This window comes from Anabrus simplex, chromosome 7 (assembly GCF_040414725.1).
Source record: "Anabrus simplex isolate iqAnaSimp1 chromosome 7, ASM4041472v1, whole genome shotgun sequence".
Lineage (NCBI taxonomy): Eukaryota > Metazoa > Arthropoda > Insecta > Orthoptera > Tettigoniidae > Anabrus > Anabrus simplex.
In genome coordinates this window covers 293,860,790-293,883,433 of record NC_090271.1, presented here as the reverse complement: position 1 = coordinate 293,883,433, position 22,644 = coordinate 293,860,790, and the positions used below count along the sequence as shown (strand labels likewise).

At 40.3% G+C, this 22,644-nt stretch overlaps 1 protein-coding gene across 1 annotated transcript in view; it reads left to right on the top strand.

Moving 5' to 3' along the window:
* The window catches only part of LOC136877587 (fatty acid synthase), a 426,680-nt gene that overhangs the window by 155,475 nt on the left and 248,561 nt on the right, over window positions 1-22,644 (top strand). Inside the window, exon 9 of the mRNA XM_067151746.2 lies at window positions 6,273-6,404. Within this exon, the coding sequence (XP_067007847.2) occupies window positions 6,273-6,404 (132 nt within the window). The remainder of the gene's footprint in view (window positions 1-6,272; window positions 6,405-22,644) is intronic.

The following is a 22,644-nucleotide window of genomic DNA, read 5'->3' as shown; positions in this document are numbered from 1 at the left end:
ACTGTTCCTTAAAAACGAAAACCTCAACAGCAGAGGAACCCAAGAAATGTTACCATTGCGGGCAGATCGGGCATTTTAAGGGACAATGTCCGGAAAACTAGCTTGGGACCGTTCGAGCTGGGAGAAGGAGGGTTCCAGAATGAAGAAGCCCCAGATACATGGCACCTGGCTGGAAGGTAAACATATTGGTCAAATCTATAGTGATGATGAGCCTAGTTCCCCCCACCCAGCTATTAATTTGACAATTGATGATAAGCCTGTAATCGCTATCCTTGGCACTCAAACTTCACACTTATTTGTGAGCATGAATGTGGCTAAATTTTTAGAACCTATCCATCCTGATAAGGTGGTAACAGTCAGAGGGGCAATTCGCCACATACATTATCAGATTGAGGGTTGTACTTTTCTTCAAGCCAAATGCTCCACTGAAGTCATAGACATACCGGTGAAGGTTATCAAGGATTTGATACCTGACATAATATTAGGACATATGGGGTAGTGATAGATTACACAGCTAATGAAATATTCTTTGGTAATAGGAAAAGATGTAGACTGGCATGGGTTGAAAATAAAGCTCTCGAGTCACAAACATTAGAACCCAAGGTATGGGCAGAACTGAAAACAGGACTGTTGAGGGTGGAGGAGAAGGAAGATCTTGAGAAGTTACTGAATAAGTTCCCTGAGGTCATCACTGATAAAATCGGGTTTACCACGATGGTAAAATATAAAATAACATGCAAGGATAATACCCCAGTTAAACAAAGGCCCTATCCACTTAACCCAGATAAACGAAAATTTGTAATAAAAAAGGTCAAGGAAATGGAGAACCAGGGATTGATTGGACCTTCAGTATCAGGATGGGCTTCTCCGATAGTATTACCTAAGAAAAAAAGTGGGGATTACCGACTTTGTGTAGATCTGTGTCAGGTAAATAACAAGACTATATCAGATGCCTACCCCATGCCGGATCTATGCCACCTGATAAAGCAAGTGAGTGGGGCAAAAGTCTTCAGTACCCTTGATTTGAACTCTGGCTACTGGCAAGTAGAAGTCGAAGAAGGATCTCAACCGATGACTGCTTTTTCTACCCTAAGAGGACTTTATCAATTCAGAGCCATGCCATTTGGTCTTAAGAATGCTCCAGCCACCTTTATGCGTCTGATGGACGAAGTCTTATCAAGATACACAGGAGAATTCTGCCAGGTCTATTTGGATGACATTGTCGTGTATAGCAAGACATTTTCGGACCATTTGGAACACCTAGCTAGAATATTAGAAAGGCTGAGGATTCACGGACTTACTTGCCAAGTCAAGAAGTGTCGGTTCGCATCAAACTCGGTTGAGTACTTAGGTCATGTATTGATGGACAAGGGATTAGAGAGACAAATTGAGAAGAATAGGGCCATTCAGGAAAAAGAAAGATCTCGAACGAAACGCCAGGTACGTCAATTTTTAGGCCTCTGCGGGTGGTACAGTAGTTTTGTGCCACACTTTGAGACGAAAGCTGCTCCGTTAACTGACCTCCTCAACAAAAACATACCATTTAAATGGACTCAGAGGGACGAAACATCCTTCCAGGAGATAAAAAGATCTATTTGTAATGCTCCAAGTCTAGCCTATCTGGATACAAACCGGGAAGTCTGCTTACAGACGGATGCGAGTGACATCGGTCTTGGGGCTGTACTGTTCCACGAGAGAGAAGGAGGAAGCAAGGATATAATTGAGTATGCCAGTAGGAAACTTTCTGCTCCCGAGAGAAACTATTGTACAGCCGAGAAGGAAGCATTAGCAGTGGTGTGGGCTGTCGGGAAGTTTAGAGGTTATCTAGAAGAAAGGAAGTTCCGGCTATTTACGGATAACTCTTCACTTCAGTGGTTGAACCAAGTATCTGGATCGAAGTCCAAACTGATGCGATGGGCCTTGATCCTTGCCGACTTTGACTTCGAGATTTGTCACGTTCCTGGGGCAACCAATCAAGCGGCGGATAGCCTATCAAGAAATCCTGAGGACGGGCAGGTATCAGTGATGAATTTATTAGAGAGAGAAATTCCTGTGCCAACTAAGAGGCCTCAAACCGATCATGTGCTTCTTGCTATCCAGCGAAGGAATAATGAGATCGATTTAGAATTAATAAGGAAATGGCAAACAGAGGACATGTCCTGTAACCGAATGAAATCCTGGATCAGGAAACGCAGCACTAATTGTCGATCTGTCCCAGTTCAGTTTAAGATGTGCTACAAGAACTTTCGACTCAAAGACGGCATACTTAAATACATTTCACATCTGCCTGGATCTTCTCCGGTCATCGTCATCCCAAAGTCGCAAAGGATTTTGAATAAATATCATGACGATCCAGAAGCCGGACATCCTGGTCAAGAGGAAACATATTCTTCGATTCGGCAACGTTTCTTCTGGGTACACATGCATCAAGAAATTAAGAGCTACATCCAAGCATGTGATATCTGTACTCCCACTAAGGCGAACAATCAGAAGGCGAGTACCAGCATGAGAGGACGCCAACCCCATCAACCTTGGGAGGTACTCGCCATTGACCTTATGGGGCCCTACCCTAGGACATCTTGGGGAAAAAGGGGAATCCTCATGGTGACTGACCTATTCACCAAATGGGTGGAAGCATTCACCATCCCTGAAGCTACATCGGGACGTATCATACAACTCTTAAAGACAGAAGTCTTCAGTCGTTATAGATATCCTCGGTGTATACTCACAGACAATGGTAGACAATTCACTTCGAGACAGTGGTTGCAAACTTTGTCAGAATGGAGAATCAAACACTGGACGACACCGATCTACCACCCACAAGTGAATCCAACCAAACGGAGAAATCAGGAGCTGAAGAAGATGTTTCGAATTCACTTGGTTGACAAAGAACATACCAAGTGGGACCAACAACTACATGAGCCCTGTCTGGCCATCAGATAGCGGATTAATTGTGTCACAGGTTTCTCGCCTGCAGAACTTTTTCTTGGACGTCCAATCAAGAGAACCGGCGACTGGAACTTCATCCATGGGCGAGAAGAGGAACTGGAGGGTCTTGATACATGGCATGTGCAGAACCAGCAGCGAATTCAACAGGCGCATAGCCAAGCCGAAGAGCGTTCCAGGAGAGAAGCCGAGAACAACGATACACCGGAAGAAATGGAGTTCAGACTGGGAACACTAGTTCTTCGTCGAAACCATCCCCTCAGCAACAAGCTTCAAAAGTTCCACACTGGAATGGCTCCAAAATGGCTCAGACCTTTTGAGGTGGAGGAAAGTTGGGAAATGGTGTGTATCTTCTGAAAACTATACCGCCGACGAAGGTGCATACGTCAAAATTAAAGGTATTACCTCGACCCCTAAAAGAAGGCAGAGGGACCGGTGAGTGGGCTCTCTCTAAAGGGCCCCAGAAGAATACGGACTCCGGAGAGGATCAACATATATCAGTACCTACCTTGGAAGATGAGAGAGCTGAAGACATGGAGATCAGGACCCCTAGGTATAATTCAAGACCTAGAAAAAGAAAGGTCTAGGATAGGTATTGAAGGTTTTAGGGGGGAATAATTGTCATAGGAAAGCTATCCTAATAATGATAAAACCTTCAATAATCATATTTTGTATAATAGAAAAATATTATCACCGAACGTACATGAGTAAGTCCAGTGGAAAGGATTTGCTCTGAAGACTTGTAACATAGCAACAGACACTCAGATGTCCAATATGGCGGCAGAAACATCACCATTAGGTCTCTGATGTGAAACATGTATATTTTCTTTGTAGATTGTTTTGAGAGAGCGATTGTTTTCTTCTTCTGGCAGGAAAGAGATAAGGTTAGGACTGTGGTGTTTTAAAAGAGAGTTTAACGAGACTAGGATAAGTTTCGTAGTGATAATAAAGTTGTTTAGAAATACGTAAACGTGTTCTTGTGTGATATTTTTCCTCCGTAAAATAAAACATCGCATATAGAGAATGATAAGTTGTCGCAAGAGAAAATCCCTCCTAAACCTGTGACTGTAGGGGTTCTGGTGCCAGGTACCAAGCCTATTGTATTATGCTAACAGATATATCTGTTTCAATACCTTAGGTGTAATATAATGTAGTTAAATATTTAAATTATCTGCGGATAACCATTTTGAGGATGCAGATAACCATTCACAGATGTGGATGAGGGTGCGGATGAAGGAAGTGCGGATGTGGGTATTATTTTGTATATCCTCGCAGGGCTCTAATAATAATAATAATAATTTCGTGTGGCTATTTCTAGCCGAGTGCAGCCCTTGTAAGGCAGACCCTCCGATGAGGGTGGGCGGCATCTGCCATGTGTAGGTAACTGCGTGATAATGTGGTGGAGGATAGTGTTATGTGTGGTGTGTGAGTTGCAGGAATGTTGGGGACAGCACAAACACCCAGCCCTCAGGCCACTGGAATTAACCAATGAAGGTTAAAATCCCCGACCCGGCCGGGAATCGAACCCGGGACCCTCTGAACCGAAGGCCAGTACGCTGACCGTTCAGCCAACGAGTCGGACAGGGCTCTAATAATAGGCTGTCATGAAAGGCTGTATCAAATCAGTCTGTGTACTGATGACTCAACAACAACAATATCTATTTGAAGATGTGGAGATTGTCCTTGTTCATTTGTGTTTTCATGTTGTTTCTTGTGACCTCTTCCCACTCAGGCTCACCGTTATGTTTATCCTGTTACATGTTCCTATTTATATCTCAATTTGTCATCTGTTTGTTGCTTTCAATTACATTTTAATTTAATTAAGTGGACCATTGTTTTAAGTGAACTTTTTGAATTATTTCAGTTTTACAGCCATAACACTGTTGTAATGAGGGCGAATCAAAAAGTAATTTACACTTCCAAGTTATGGCCATTTATGAAACCACTTACACATAGGCAACAAAGCTATGACAATATACTGTGTAACTTCACTTTTCTATATAGTCCCCAAGAGACAGTAAAAATTTCTCGGAACAGTCAACAAACTTTTCGATTCCGGATGAGTAGAAATCACCTCCAGTGCTACGTAGCCACCTGGAGATAGCTGCTTTCACCTCCTCATCGTTTCAGAATCATCCACCGAGATCCTTTTTCAGCTTACTGAACACATGTGAGGTATTGCGTTATCGTGCAACAAAATCACACTCGCACTCAATTTTTCCCGCCAACTTCCTTTAATTGCCTTACACAACCAGTTCAATATTTGACAATATGGAGCTGAGTTGATTGTCATGCCTTTCGGAATAATTTCCATGTGCACCACACCCTCCATGCCAAAGAACACTGTTGCCATTACCTTTCCTGCTGAAGGTTGGACCTTGGCCTTCTTTCGTGGTGGTGATGTGATGTCCACCCATTTCTTCAATGTTCTCTTTGTTTTGGAGGTGAAGTGGTGGATCCATGTTTCATCCCCTGTGATGATTTGCTGCAGAAACATGTTGCCCTCCACAGAATACCGTTGCAAAAATGCCAGTGATGATTGGAAACGCTGCCCGTTGTGAACATTGGTGAGCAGACATGCGACCCATATTTGACACAGTTTATGAAATCCAAGGTGCAGGTGAACAATGGAGAACACGCTGCCACATGAAATGTTCAGCTTGCTGCCAAAATTTTCTGCAATGTTATGCACTAAATCTTTCTAATTTATCATTGCCAGAAGACCTATCTGTGTTGGTGCGATGTAAAGCAAATAGCAAAAAAACATCTCATCCACATGGTCAACATTTGCAACAGTACTGGACGTTACAGGCCTGCCTTCATGGTATTCGTCCATGAGATCTGTGCGTCCAGTATCAAATTGCTTATACCTCTTTAAATACCCGGGCAAGAAATTGCACGTCCACCATATACAGAAGTGATTTCACAATGAAGATCTGTGTAATTGTGTAACTGAGCCATTTAGCCCATAGAAATTGGATTGTTGCACACACCTCCAATTTGGAGTGAACTTCCAATTGACACGCCATTGAGCTTAGCCCGCTCTGTACACACAACATGGTGGGGTACCACACCAACCTTCCTATCAGACATGTCAGCAGTTACTGTAGCTAGCTCCAAATTGGCCATGGTCATGACACACGGCGTGCTGTCACGGCAAGCTAGTGTGACTTAGTTTATGATTCGCCCTCGAATAAGAAGAACCAATTATGTTTGGCCACAAAACATACTTATGTTAGAAGTAGGCATACAAACAGAAATACAGTATGTGCATTCCATACAGTTTTATTACATCTAATGATTACATTTCTTTTCTAAAATTTTAGATTGAAGCCATGCCACCAGATCCTGAGTTCATCAGATTATTGCACGATATTCACGAAATTAATATTCCTACCCACCTGTACCGTGGGTACACAATTGTTGGCTCTGAGAGAACTGGCATTCAGGAGGTGCAGGTGAGTTCCTCTTTATAAACAACATCAGTAATAGTAATCATCATCATCATCAGCAGCAGCAGCATCATCAACCTTCCACTCCAGTTTCCCAGGTTTCGTTTACAAGTACTCTCCATTTTATTCTATTCATGTACCACTGCTCCTTCAAGACTTCAGCCCAGTTGATTCCTTTGGATGTGATATCTTCCTTCACTTGGTCCAGCCATCTCCTCCTAGGTCTTCCAACAGGTCTCTTTCCAGTAATTTCAGTATGCAACCATTGATTTGCAAGTCTTCTTTCTGTCATACATTTTGTAACTGCAATCGGGACAATTATGCCTACACATATTAATAATAATAATTTAAAAATAGTCAAAGACAAAGTCACCTCCGTACAGGCCATGAAGGCCCCTGGAGGAGTGGAAGGTAAAGGCTTCCACCATTGTTAACCGCAGCACATGATGGGGTAGAGTGGTTAGCTCTTTGCCCCCAGGAATTAACCTGGTACTCAATTTTGGTGTAGGCTGAGTGAACCTCAGGGCCATATGCACCTCCAGAAGTGGAAATCTCGTTTCTTAAATTTTACGACTTCCTGACGGGGATTCAAACCCACGTCCTTCCGGGCGAACTGAGCACACCTTTACCACCTCGGCCATGCAGCCCCTATTAAAAAATAGTAATAATAATAATAATATGAAAATAATAATAATAATACAAAAAAGATATATTAAAAAATATTGACACTTAATAATATGAATAAGGAAATAGTAAAATGACACAGTGGCAGTGATTTCATATCAAAGCTTGGAAACGAGATGGTAGCTATCAATACGCAAAATAAAAGCATACACTGGGAACTTATAGGCCTAATAATGACAACTAAGAAAGGATTGTGGAAGGTGCAGGAACCCTATGAGGTCCATGGTAAGGTATGGCGTTATGGGGGAGAAAAGGTTCACAAGAAACACCCTCTAGCTCAACTATATTAAAATTAACAAAGAAGGTTTACAAGAAGTAAGTTAAATTACATAGCAACTGATGCTTGACTCAACGACAGATACAGGTTGACTAACCAAAGTGAAAACATAATCAGGATGCTTAAATCCTTTAGTAAAACACAAGTTAAACGTATGTAGAATTACACATGGGTTGTCAATTAAAAATGGAGATAAAAGATTTGAATTTACAACCTATGGGACTCTAGGGCAAACCCGGACACGTTCAATAAAAAAAAAGTTAAAAATTACATTAAGCGAGAAAACACCGAAATGCAAAAGGAGTTAAATTAAATCCAACTAAATCAGAAAACATTGAGAATAACATGAAAATAGCACTTACCGCGGAAAGATGGAGTTCCCGAGGGGAACTCGTCGAGCGCATCCGCAACCACACTTAAGGACGGTCAGATGGAATTGACGCCGCCTAATCGCCTCCCGCACGCGAAGCAGCCTAAGACCAGAAATTGACAAATCACAATCCACCAATAGGACTCTGTTCCACTAGATTCCCATTTGCCAATACAATTGCATTACCATATATGGTCATTTCCTGGCCTACTGATGCGAGAGGAATTACATCACCTGTTTCAACATCGGTAACCGCACGTGCAAAATTAAAGCACCTTACAAAATTTTCCATCAGATTACAATTTTGACATACAGAATTACAAAAATCTTTTTCAAATAATTCTTCAAGAAATTCTTCAAGTTAAAACATCCCAAGTGTCTTTTCTTCATGCTTGCTGACATTAATTTAAATGATCAATTACATAAAATTTACATACAAAAAAATCACTTCAAAACAATTCTTGCATCTTGCAATGTTCATTTACAGTTCCGTATATCTTGATGTTTCTCTAAAAATTATTACAAACATATTTAAAATAATATTTCTTACAGTTATATAACAATAATTCCAGCAGAGTCCAGAGTTCTTCATTTCACACAATGCAAAATATTACAAACAAAAATGAGATCTTGCTGTCCTTTCTTGATGACAAAAATGCAATTCTGCTGTTCTTTCTTGATGACAAAAATGCAATTCTGTTGTTCTTTCTTGATGACAAAAATGCAATTCTGCTGTTCTTTCTTGATCACACACCTATCATACGTTTGGCGTGACCAAACCATCGCAAACTTGCCCCAGTTATGGTCTCCTTCAGGGACTGATTTATTCCAGTTTATTCTCTAATCTTCTCATTTCTTACTTTGTCTTTCCTAGTCTTTTGAAGCATGCTTCTTAGAAACTTCATTTCTGAAGCCTGAAGTATGCTGTCATCCTTTTTGGTAGTTGTGCATGTTTCCAACCCATGAGTCAATATAGGGACAAAGTATGTTTGAAACAAAGTTTGTTTTGATCTCAGTCGCATTTGTTTATTCCAGAGCAGATATCGAACTTGCTGATATTGACTGGATTTCTGAATACGGTTATTTAATTCAAGCTGTATTCTGTTGTCACTTGATATTATGCATCCAAGGTACTGATACTGGTTTACTGTTTCTAATTGTACACCTTCCAGCATTATGTTATCTTTACTTCTCTATCTATTAACAGACATTGCAGCAGTTTTTGTAGCACTTACTTTCAGTCCATAATTTTTCAGTTGATCGTTCTAGACGTTCAGCCTTTCCTGGACTTCCATCTCGCGATTTCCCCAGATAACTATATCATCTGCGAAAGGAAATGCTTTAAGATCCATGTTGGTGTTCTGCTTCATTTCTTTTATGATTTCATCCATGATGGTGATGAATAGTAATGGTAAAAGGGCACTGCCTTGTTGCACTCCTCTAGATGTCTGGAACCAATCTGAATATCCATTTCCCACTTGAACGCAGCTGTAGCAGTCATCACAAAGCATTTTTATTCTCTGAATGAGTTTCATAGATACATTCTTCTTTTTAAGACACTCACATATAGTTGTTCTGGGGACACTATCGAATGTTTTCTCGATGTCTAGAAACACAAATGTCAAGTTACAATCTTTCTCCCAGTACTTTTCTGATATCATTTTCAGTGTGAATATGAAGTCTATAGTTGATATATCTTCCCTAAATCCATATTGTTCTTCTTGCAGTTGGGATTCAATAATTTTCTTTAATCTTTTCTCAAGAATCTTCTCAAATATTTTTAAACCATGGGACAGTAAGATAATTCCTCTATAGTTGCTGCACTTCTTTTGACTTCCTTTCTTGAACAGGGGAACTATAACACCCTTTTTCCAGTCATCTGGTATTATTTTATCCTTCCATATTGCTCTTATTACCCTGTGTAGCCATTGAATTTCTTGTGGGCCAGAAGCTTTAAGCATGTCTGCACTTATTTCTTCAAAGCCAGTAGCTCGTTCATTGCGCATACATTTAAGATCTGTTTCTACTTCACTCCAAGTTGGTGGCGTTTCTTCAGATATATTATCACTGCAGCTTGACTGAATCTGTGCATTAGGACTGTTCTTCATACCATTGTATAAATTCTCAAAGTACAATTTCATAATTTCTCTTATTTCTGTGTCTTCCCTAGTGATGCTCCCATCTGGTTTCTGTAAAGATGTTATTTGCTCATAATTACTCCTGGTAGTTCTAATAACACTGTACAGCAATTTGGAATTTGCTTTACTACCTTCTTTCAATTTATTTGTAAAATCAATCCAAGACTTTTGTTTTTCTTCTGCTACTATTTGTTTCATTTGCAGTCTACAGTCTATGTATGTCTGTTGCAATTTACTCATTTTTAATTCATCTTTTCATCTCCTTTCTGAATTTCTTTATCCCAAGCCTTTCTTGCTTGATTTTTCTTCTGAACAACACTCTTTACTTCACCTTCCACCAGGCTGTTTTTCTTTCCTTTTCTTTACTACTAGTTTTGCCACATATTTCTACAGCAGTTCCAACTAGACATTCTTTGAATCTGTTCCACTCTGTATTTCCTCCTTGCGTTTTGTCTGCAGGTATTTTGGAGGCCACCTTTTTTGTATACATCATTTTGTTTTCAATTTTTTTTCAGTTCCCAGGTTTTTTTTTTTTTTTTTTCCCCTTGGTGTGTGGATTTTTACATTTTCAATGAATACAAGAAGCAGTCTGTGGTCACTGTCTAAGCTCTCACTTGATACAACCTTAACATCACAAATAGTTCGACCAGCTTTTCCATCAGATATTATGAAATCCCTCCTCTGCGAACCATGTGACCTTGCCACGGTGGGGAGGCTTGCGTGTCCCAATGATGCAAATAACCGAGCCGCAGGTGCAACCATATCGGATGGATATCTGTTGAGAGACCAGACTAACGAATGGTTCATCGAAAGGGGGGTAGCAGTCTTTCGGTAGTTGCAAGGGCGGCAGTCTAGATGATTGACTGATACAGCCTTGTAATAATACTCAACATGGCTTAGCTGTGTTGATACTGCTACACGGCTGAAAGCAACGGGAAACTACAGCCGTAACTAACTCCCGAGGACATGCAGCTCTCTCTGTATGAATGATGTACTGATGATGGCTTCCTCCCGGGTAAAATATTCCGGAGGTAAACTAGTCCCCCATTCGGATCTCCGGGTGGGGACTACACGAGAGGGGGCAATCATCAGGAAGATGGATACTGACATTCTGCGAGTTGGAACGTGGAATTTAGAAGCTTGAATCGTTGTGGTAGGTTAGAGAATCTGAAAAGTGAGATGGATAGGCTAAAGTTAGATGTAGTTAGTATAAGTGAAGTACGTTGGCAGGAAGAACAAGATTTTTGGTCAGGTGACTACTGAATTATCAACACAAAATCAAACAGGGGAAATGCAGGAGTTGGTTTAATAATGAATAAGAAAATAGGGCTACTACGACCAGCATTGTGAAAGAATTATTGTTGTCAAGATAGACACCAATCCAATGCCCACCACAATAGTGCAGGTCTATATGCCTACTAGTTCAGCGGATGATGAAGAAATCAAAAGAATATACGAGGAGATAGAAGATTTAATACAATATGTCAAAGGTGACGAGAATCTAATTGTGATGGGAGACTGGAATGCAGTGGTAGGCCTAGGAAGAGAAGGTAGTACAGTAGGAGAATTTGGATTGGGACAAAGGAACGAAAGAGGAAGACGGCTGGTTGAATTCTGCACTGATCATAATTTAGTCCTTGACAATACTTGGTTCAAACACCACAAACGACGGCTGTATACATGGACGAGACCTGGAGACACTGGAAGGTATCAAATAGACTTCATTATGATTAGGCAGAGATTCAGAAACCAGGTGTTGGATTGCAAAACTTTCCCAGGAGCAGACGTGGACTCTGACCACAACTTGTTGGTCATGAAATGCCATCTGAAATTGAAGAAATTGAAGAAAGGAAAGAATGCAAAAAGATGGGATCTAGACAAGTTGAAAGAAAAGAGTGTGAGGGATTGTTTCAAGGAACATGTTACACAAGGACTAAATGAAAAGGCTGAAGGAAACACTACAGAGGAAGAGTGGAGAGTCATGAAAAATGAAGTCAGTAGGGCTGCTGAAGAAATGTTAGGAAGGAAGAAAAAGTCAACTAAGAATCAGTGGATAACTCAGGAGATACTAGACCTGATTGATGAATGACAAAAATACAAGAATGCTAGAAATGAAGAAGGCAGAAAAGAATACAGGCGATTAAAGAATGAAGTGGATAGAAAGTGCAAGGTAGCTAAGGAAGAATGGCTGAAGGAGAAGTGCAAGGATGTTGAAGGCTGTATGGTCCTGGGAAAGGTAGATGCTGCATACAGGAAAATCAAGGAAACCTTTGGAGAAAGGAAATCTAGGTGTATGAATATTAAGAGCTCAGATGGAAAGCCACTTCTAAGGAAAGAAGACAAAGCAGAAAGATGGCAGGAGCATATCCAACAGTTGTATCAAGGTAAAGATGTAGATAATTTGGTTCTGGAACATGAAGAGGCTGTTGATGCTGATGAAATGGGAGACCCAATTTTGAGGTCAGAGATTAACAGAGCTGTGAGTGACCTCAATAGGAACAAGGCACCTGGAATTGATGACATTCCCTCTGAATTACTGACTGCCTTAGGAGAAACCGGCATGGCAAGGTTATTTCATTTAGTGTGCAAGATATATGAGACAGGAGAAGTCCCATCCAATTTTCGGCAGAATGTTGTTATACCTATTCCCAAGAAAGCCGGTGCTGACAGGTGTGAAAACTACCGCACCATTAGTTTAGTATCTCATGCCTGCAAAATTTTAACATGTATCATTTACAGAAGAATGGAAAAACAAGTTGAAGCTGAGTTGGGAGAAGATCAATTTGGCTTCAGAAGAAATGTAGGAACATGTGAAGCAAACCTGACTTTACATTTGATCTTAGAGGATCGAATTAAGAAGGATAAGCCCACATACATGGCATTCGTAGATCTAGAAAAGGCATTCGATAATGTTGATTGGACCAAGCTATTTATGATTCTGAAGATGATAAGGATCAGATACCAAGAACGAAGAATTATCTACAATCTGTATAAAAATCAGTCTGCAGTGATAACAATCGAGGGCTTTGAAAAAGAAGCAGCAATCCAGAAAGGAGTGAGGCAAGGCTGCAGTTTGTCCCCTCTCCTTTTCAATGTTTACATAGAACAGGCAGTAAAGGAAATCAAAGAGAAATTTGGAAAGGGAATCACAGTCCAAGGAGAGGAAATCAAAACCTTGAAATTTGCCGATGATATTGTTATTTTATCTGAGACTGGAGAAGTACTCGAGAAGTTGCTGAATGTTATGGATGAAGTCTTGGGTAAGGAGTACAAGATGAAAATAAATAAGTCCAAAACAAAAGTAATGGAGTGCAGTCGAACGAAGGCAGGTGATGTAGGAAATATTAGATTAGGAAATGAAGTCTTAAAGGAAGTAGATGAATATTGTTACTTGGGTAGTAAAATAACTAACAATGGCAGTAGTAAGGAGGACATAAAATGCAGACTAGCACAAGCAAGGAAGAGCTTTCTTAAGAAAAGAAATTTTCTCACTTCAAACATTGATATCGGAATTAGAAAGATGTTTTTGAAGACTTTCGTTTGGAGCGTGGCATTGTATGGAAGTGAAACATGGACGATAACTAGCTCAGAAAGAAAGAGAATAGAAGCTTTTGAAATGTGGTGTTACAGAAGAATGCTGAAGGTGAGATGGATAGATCGAATCACGAATGAAGAGATACTGAATCGAATTTGTGAGAGGAGATCGATTTGGCTAAATTTGACGAGAAGACGAGATAGAATGATAGGACACATCTTAAGACACCCAGGACTTGTTCAGTTGGTTTTTGAAGGAAGTGTAGGTGGTAAGAACGGTAGGGGTAGACCAAGGTATGAATATGACAAGCGGATTAGAGCAGATGTAGGATGCAATAGTTACGTAGAAATGAAGAGGTTAGCACAGGATAGGGTGGCATGGAGGGCTGCATCAAACCAGTCTATGGACTGATGACTCAAACAACAACAACATTATGAAATCTATTAAGGATCTGGATTGTCCATCCCAACTATACCTTGTTATTTTGTGAGATAATTGGTTTTGAAACCAGTTGTTATTTATTTTTAAGCCATTTTTCACACAAAAATCTAGAATTTGTTTACCTTCCTGGTTTCTGGTACTAAAACCATGCAGGCCCAACAAATTTTCTCTGTCTGTCTGTTCCCACTTGTGCATTCATATCACCCATCACTAATACATTTTTCACTCCTTCAGTAAGCTTCCTCCAGGTCAGATTGAAATTGCTCCTTTTCTTCTTCATCACATCGAGACTGTGGGGCATATACCTGTATGACTGTTAACACCTCCTTATTGAAGGACACATCCAGTTTGAAGATTCTGTCATTCACATATATCACTTCACTTACAGCATCTATATCTTCTCTCATTACAAATCCGACACCATTCCTAGCTTCAGTTTTGTTACCCATCCAAAGAAGTTTATATGCTTTCCTCAGTTGTTTTACTCCTGTGTCTTTCCATTTTGTCTCGCTTCAATCAATCAATATATATTGATCTTCATTTAGGGCAGTCGCCCAGGTGGCAGATTCCCTATCTGTTGCATTCCTAGCCTTTTCCTAAATGATTTCAAATAAAATGGAAATTTATTGAACGTCTCCCTTGGTAAGTTATTCCAATCCCTAACTCCCCTTCCTATAAATGAATATTTGCCCCAGTTTGTCCTCTTGAATTCCAACTTTATCTTCATACTGTGACCTTTCCGACTTTTATAAACACCACTCAAACTTATTCGTCTACTAATGTCATTTCACGCCATCTCTCCGCTGACAGCTCGAAACATACCATTCCTATGGGAATCAACATCTGTATTATCTGATGGCCAAGCAGGCATCAATTTTTAGTAGTGAGACAGAGTGTTTCATAGTGCATTGGCACTGCCGGTGGCTACAATTGGCCTACGCAGTGGCCTCCACGGTATGCACTAGCCATGCGTCTTGGTAGGTGTGCTAGGTACCAACTGATGAGCCCAGCCTAGCACACGAGGGCGAAACGCTGGCAACCAGGAATGAGTTAGCTGGACAAATGTCCAATAATGGACCATTTATATTGGTACATACCACTTAGTCGAGCATCTTTTCTTTTTTTTCTCAATTCTTCCCAATCCAAACTTTGCAACATTTTTGTAACGCTACTCTTTTGTCAGAAATCACCCAGAACATATCGAGCTGCTTTTCTTTGGATTTTTTCCAGTTCTTGAATCAGGTAATCCTGGTGAGGGTCCCATACACTGGAACCATACTCTAGTTGGGGTCTTACCAGAGACTTAAATGCCCTCTCCTTTACATCCTTACTACAACCCCTAAACACCCTCATAACCATGTGCAGAGATCTGTACCCTTTATTTACAATCCCATTTATGTGATTACCCCAATGAAGAACTTTCCTTATATTAACACCTAGATACTTACAATGATCCCCAAAAGGAACTCTCACCCCATCAACGCAGTAATTAAAACTGAGAATACTTTTCCTATTTGTGAAACTCACAACCTGACTTTTAACCCCGTTTATCAACATACCATTGCCTGCTGTCCATCTCACAACATTTTCGAGGTCACGTTGCAGTTGTTCACAATCTTGTAACTTATTTATCACTCTATAGAGAATAACATCATCTTCAAAAAGCCTTACCTCCGATTCCACTCCTTTACTCATATCATTTACAGTAGAAGTCCGTTATAGCGACAATTCACAACAGCGAAAAATTTTCTCGCTATAACGGATTGTCGTTATATCCGATTTTTGTATAAAAGTCGGAAAACCCTTCATGCACTTTAAAATCGGTATGAAACGACAATCCGTTTGTTCAAAACTTGTGTTTCCGCAGATGATATCCACACTACGGCTTACTTGTTTGTTATTTTTCGTAATCCGATACTACGTGAAAATGTATGTTTAATTTCATTCTGAAAAAAATATAGTTCCGTATTTCTCCGAATCCAAGATGAACCCCACTTTTTCCTTCAAAAAATTTAAATCAGGCTCAAAAAGAAGTTTGTAAAATACAGTAATACAGGCCTACACATTTTTAGACTATTTTTAGACGCCGAACATTGACTTGCGTCACGCCGTTTTTTTTTTTTTTTTTTTTTTTTTTTTTTTTTTTTTTTTTTTTTTTTTTTTGTGCGGTTGCCCAATTATTCATTATTTCCACAGGTTAAAGGACCATCAACTTAACATTGGCATCATAATATCGAAGAGAACTTGTTGAAAATTTTCCGGCAATACCTATTCCATGCGTCTCTACAATACAACGATCCATCAGGAAATTATTCTTGCTGTCTATAAAACTGTTACTTTTACGCAGCGTCAGATATAACCGGCTACCGCTACAAGCACGTCTCGCTTGTCGGGTGCGGCCACATTCAACGGCTAGTGATGTATAGCAGGGGCGTATTCTCCTTGAATGCAAGGCATTCATTGCATGCATTATGATAACACAAAGAACTGTCTGATGTACGATTTTAGGTTGTTTCAAGTCAAATATTAATGATTTCATCTCTCAGAAGTTCAAAAGTTCCGTGCAACTGTACTGGTTCCGTTGCTTGACTACGTGTGGTTCTGGTGTAGTCTCGCCGTCTATTCCACTCTAGGAAGAAAGAGACAGCGAATGGAGGAGTTATGGATGTAAGGCATTCAATCTTAAAATTGCATTCGGTGGCAGACGCAGTTCTGAAACCCTCCGAACGATGTCGCTTCAATTGAAACTTGGTCAGAATTTGTCACCCCATACCCGTGCTACCCTCTGCCATCTGTTAGCAACTTCGAGAAAGTCGGCATCTTTACAGCGAACAGGATCCACAGATTATCCCCAGCGAGAACCCAACGTGACGAAACTGACCAATGCCACTGGGGTGACTTACCTCCAGTGCTTGAGTTGTGGCTAACTAGTGAGTTAATTCATTGTGTTTTCGGTGTTTTATTATATTTTGCGCACATGTGGTATTAACGATGGATGAGTCTAAAATGGATATGATTGTAAATCAGTTTGAAAAGCCATTTACTGGCCGTTCGTTTGATGAAAAGATTCATATAGTTAAAGCCGGGAGACCTCTACCTTCCCTCGTAAATTTCTTCTTCTTCTTCTTAATCTGCTTACCCTTCAGGGTTGGCTCTTCCCTCGGACTCAGCGAGGGATCCCTCCTCTACCGCCTCAAGGGCAGTGTACTGGAGCTTCAGACTCTGGGTCGGGGGATACAACTGGGGAGGATGACGAGTACCTCGCCCAGGCTACCTCACCTGCTATGCTGAACAGGGGCCTTGCGGTGGATGGGAAGATTGGAAGGGGTAGACAAGGAAGAGGGAAGGAAGCGGCCGTGGCCTGAAGTTAGGTACCATCCCGGCATTTGCCTGGAGGAGAAGTGGGGAACCACGGAAAACCACTTTGAGGATGGCTGAGGTGGGAATCGAACCCACCTTTACTCAGTTGACCTCCCGAGGCTGAGTGGACCCTGTTCCAGCCCTCATACCACTTTTCTTTTTCGTGGCAGAGCCGGGAATCGAACCCGGGCCTCCAGGGGTGGCAGCTAAACACACTAACCACTACACGACAGAGGCGGACCCTCGTAAATTTAAGAACAGAAAACAAGAATTGTGTATGCACGTTCAATCCAGAAACTTACAGTAAAACTGTTTGGCTCAAGTTCACCTACATGTAATTAGGGTGAGTAGAATTGAAATTTACTTAATACATTGTGTTAACTGCATGGTTACTAGTTGCATGCCTCAGTGGAGATTCCAGGATACGCCACTGATGTATAGGCCTAATCGCGAATGTTGAAAGTCAACGAACGAGTTTATTGCGCCACGGTATGGCCAACCGCCTTTGCGTTTTTCGTGCTCATACCTCATAATTTCATCATCGACTTCTTTAAAGTGTCCTTGTTGCGGACCACTGAATACATTTTTGTACAGTACGCATTTTTTTGGCTCTTTGTCTTCATGCTAACTCCAAATATTGGCTTTAGTTAGGCCTATGCCGTATTTTCTTGTGGCTGCACAATTTTTCTACAGTTCCGAGTATTTAATAAACATTAACTTAAAATTGGCACCATAATATCGACTAGAACCCGTTGAAAATTTGCCGGCAATACCTTTTCCACGTATCTTTACAATACGACTATCCATCACGAAAATATTCCTGCTCTCTATAAACCTTAATTTTACTAAGCGTCAAGTACAATAGACGCGTTATGACTCTGCCACTGAGTAGACATGGTTTTTTTAAGAATTCGAAGGGTCGCATGTTTTGATGCCATTCTGCAGATTTGAGAAACACACAGGCACTGTACACTGTACAGCCGGTAGCAATGTGTAGTAAAGAGGCGGTCGTTTATTGTCAATGAGTTCTGTGCGCGTGTGAAAAGAAGCAGCGTGGTTACCGCGGTAGTTGCCAGTGGTATCCATTAACTTACTGTTAGGCCGCGAATGCAGCAACCCTTGAGTTTTCGCATGAGATTCTGAGGGAAAAAAGTCTTGGATTCGGAGAAATACGGTATCACTCCAGAGATTTCTGTGGCAAACACCTCAGCTTTCTTTTTCAAACAGCGTCACCTAACCTAACCTAACCGTGTATGTAGCCTATCATGAAAACATATTTGAAACGCATGTAGAGAAATAACCTCCTCGCAAAAAATTTACATGTAAATAGCCATAACTAGACGTGAGAAGATATGAAATATCCTCTGAAATCAGTGATGTACTCTGCCATATCTTGATGTGTATGACATTCTCACGTAATTTCCGTATATAACACTAAAATTAAGATATCGTTTATTCAGTCTTTATTTTTACGAGTTAAGAACTGCTATCGGCCACGTTATTTACGCATTTATTACGAAAACGTGTTATACTCTTTCATTTTGAATTTTCTTTAGAGAACAGCAGTTGATGGGTATTACTAATCAACTCCATCGCCTATGAATGTTAATGAGAGAGCTCGCAAATGCACAAAGTGAGAAAACTATACCGTACCTAAGATGATCGATCGCATTTTGTTGCAAACGTTTCAGTTTTCTTATTCAAACAGTGTCACGTATCCTCACTTTACCGTACTATATGTATGATGTAAACACACTTCAAGCGCCGGTAGAGAAATTATACCTTTCTCATTATACATTTTCATAATAGCCTTTCCGTAATTTAACCAGACGCGACAAAATACAAACTAACCTATGAAATCAATTAAGCACTCTGCCATATCTCGAGGTGTATCCCATTCTTACTTAATTGCAGTATTTAGCCTCAAAATTAAACAGTCATTTAGTCAGCCTTCCAGGAGCGGCCGTACCTTATGTGCTGAAGTGCTGCAGCACATTGCCTATTGGGAAAATTAAATTAGTTTAAAAATATTATCTACAATCAAATACTGTACTGTACAGTGCATTGAAAAAGACGTCAGCCAAAGAATAGGACATTATTCAACTCCCCTCACAACCAGATAACTACTGGTGCGCTCCACGCTGGGTGCTGTGCGATCACAGCTCACAGAAACCAGGAACTCTGCCTTTTGCGCATGAGTGCCGAACTTTTCCGATACAAAGGGAATGTGTTCCGATCAATTCCGACAGGCTGTGGTAACAACAGCCAAGACATCACTTCACAGCGATTCTTCGTTCTACCACAGACAGCCAGCACTTGCACTAGGCACACTTGCATTACGAACGATACGAGAACGTGGCAGTTGGCACCCTCTTGACTCAGTGGTAGTATTTAAGAGAGGATCGCTCAAAAAAACGGGAAAACAAAATACTATAGAGCTGTTCGCGCCAGGTCTTTTAATACCAAAGAGGATAGAATACTACCAACTTGCCTATTCCATAGTCACATTTGTAAATCGATGACCTACAAAAATTGTACTTTTTATGTTGTCAAAATAAGGACGTGATATTGTGAATTTCTTTAATTAATATGTCTAGTTTATAAATGACACTATAAAAACATAACATATAATTTTGCATTATGACGTTGCTGGTTTTATTTCAATGATGTTGGTAACATTGAGAAGTTCTGTTTTTGCGTGCTCACACCAAGTGTTTGAGATCGTGAATATATTGCCATTGCATGTGTTATTGTGTGTTTAATTATATAGTTTTATAGCTTTTTATAAGGAATGTGTATTTGTGTTGGGGTTGTTTGCGTGTTTGTTCAGTGTGGAAAACTCAGTGGAGAGCCTCTTGAAAACCACATACCGGTATGTTTCTAAATATTTTTATTTTTTGGAGTGGGGATGGGTTAGAGCACACAACTGATTTTCTGCACCAGCCGCCACTGCAGCCTTCATGTTTAACAAGTTAACAACCGTTATCGGACATGTTATTTACGCATTTATTACGAAAATATGTTCTCTTTCATTTCGAATTTTCTTTACGGAACAGCTGTCAACGGATATTACTAATCGACTCCGACATTGCCTTCTAATGTCAACGAGAGAAATCGCTACTGCACATAGCGAGGAAACGATGCCAAAGGTAATCGATCGCATGCAATATCACTGCTGGGGTGAATAAATATCGGTAACGGAAAATATCATGCGCGCTTAATCGCTCGTAATAACGGATGCGCCACTGATAGGGTTCTCGCTGTAACCGAAGGATGATACACAGTTTAATATAGGAATTTTGAAGGGACAGGAAAAAGTCGTCGCTATAACAGAGTTCTCGTTATATGCCGTACTCGCTATAGCGGACTTCTACTGTATATGTATATATATATATATATATATATGAAAACATAAAGGTCCGATAATACTGCCTTGAGGAATTCCCCTCTTTATTATTACAGGGTCCGATAAAGCTTCACCTACTCTAATTCTCTGAGATCTATTTTCTAGAAATATAGCAACCCATTCAGTCACTCTTTTGTCTAGTCCAATTGCACTCATTTTTGCCAGTAGTCTCCCATGATCCACCCTATCAAATGCTTTAGACAGGTCAATCGCGATACAGTCCATTTGACCTCCAGAATCCAAGATATCTGCTATATCTTGCTGAAATCCTACAAGTTGAGCTTCAGTGGAATAACCTTTCCTAAAACCGAATTGCCTTCTATCGAACCAGTTATTAATTTCACAAACATGTCTAATATAATAAGAAAGAATGCCTTCCTAAAGTTTACATACAATGCATATCAAACTTACTGGCCTGTAATTTTCAGCTTTATGTCTATCACCCTTTCCTTTATACACAGGGGCTACAATAGCAACTCTCCATTCATCTGGTATAGCTCCTCCGACCAAACAATAATCAAATAAATACTTCAGATATGGTACTATATCCCAAAGCATTGTCTTTAATATATCTCCAGAAATCTGATCAATTCCAGCCGCTTTTCTAGTTTTCAACTTTCGTATCTTATTGTAAATGTCATTGTTATCATATGTAAATTTTATTACTTCTTTGGCCTTAGTCTCCTCCTCTATCTCAACATTATCCTTGTAACCAACAATCTTTACATACTGGTGACTGAATACTTCTGCCTTTTGAAGATCCTCATAAACACACTCCCCTTGTTCATTAATTATTCCTGGAATGTCCTTCTTGGAACCTGTTTCTGCCTTAAAGTACCTATGCATACCCTTCCATTTTTCACTAAAATTTGTATGACTGCCAATTATGCTTGCCATCATGTTATCCTTAGCTGCCTTCTTTGCTAGATTCAATTTTCTAGTAAGTTCCTTCAATTTCTCCTTACTTCCACAGCCATTTCTAACTCTATTTCTTTCCATTCTGCACCTCCTTCTTAGTCTCTTTATTTCTCTATTATAATAAAGTGGGTCTTTACCATTCCTTACCACCCTTGAAGGTACAAACCTGCTTTCGCATTCCTCAACAATTTCTTTAAACCCATCCCAGAGTCTGTTTACACTTTTATTTACCGTTTTCCACCGATCATAGTTACTTTTTAGAAACTGCCTCCTGCCTGCTTTATCAGCCATATGGTACTGCCTAATAGTCCTACTTTTAAGACCTTCCTTCCTATCACATTTATTTTTAACTACCACAAAACAGCTTCATGATCACTAATACCATCTATTACTTCAGTTTCCGTATAGAGCTCATCTGGTTTTATCAGCACCATATCCAGGATATTTTTCCCTCTGGTTGGTTCCATCACTTTCTGAATCAGCTGTCCTTCCCATATTAACTTATTTGCCATTTGTTGGTCATACTTCCTGTTGTTCGCATTTCCTTCCCAATTGACATCTGGCAAATTCAGATCTCCCGCTACAATCACATTTCTTTCCATGTCGTTTCTCACATAGCTGACTATCCTATCAAATAATTCCGAATCCGTGTCAGTGCTACCCTTTCCCGATCTGTACACTTATGCCAAGGATGCAAATTTTCCTCCTCTCCATCAAATCTACCAGTTCTTCACATTTACTTGTCAACGTAAGGATGTGTAGTGTTCCAGTCCTGTGTTTGATTTTCTTGATTTGGGATTTCTTCGCATAACATTGTAAAGGATCATCAGCCTTTTGGTCATCATACGTTACAAATGTTTGAGAAGATTTGTCAGTCCAGTATTTGTTTTTCTTTCCGAGGCTCATTTTAGTTTTGAAAATGATCCAAATTACTCTTCAGCTGGCTTGCTAAGCCTAACACTGAGAGGAGTTTCTGTTAGGGTTTTCTCCCTTAGCCTTTGGCAGTCCCCTGCCACTTCTACAAGGCAGCAGCGTTTGTATCTTCTTCTAATTAACCCCAGAGAGGATGGGTTCCACATCTGCCATCCCTGCCATTCTGCAGGTTACCTTCTCTGCC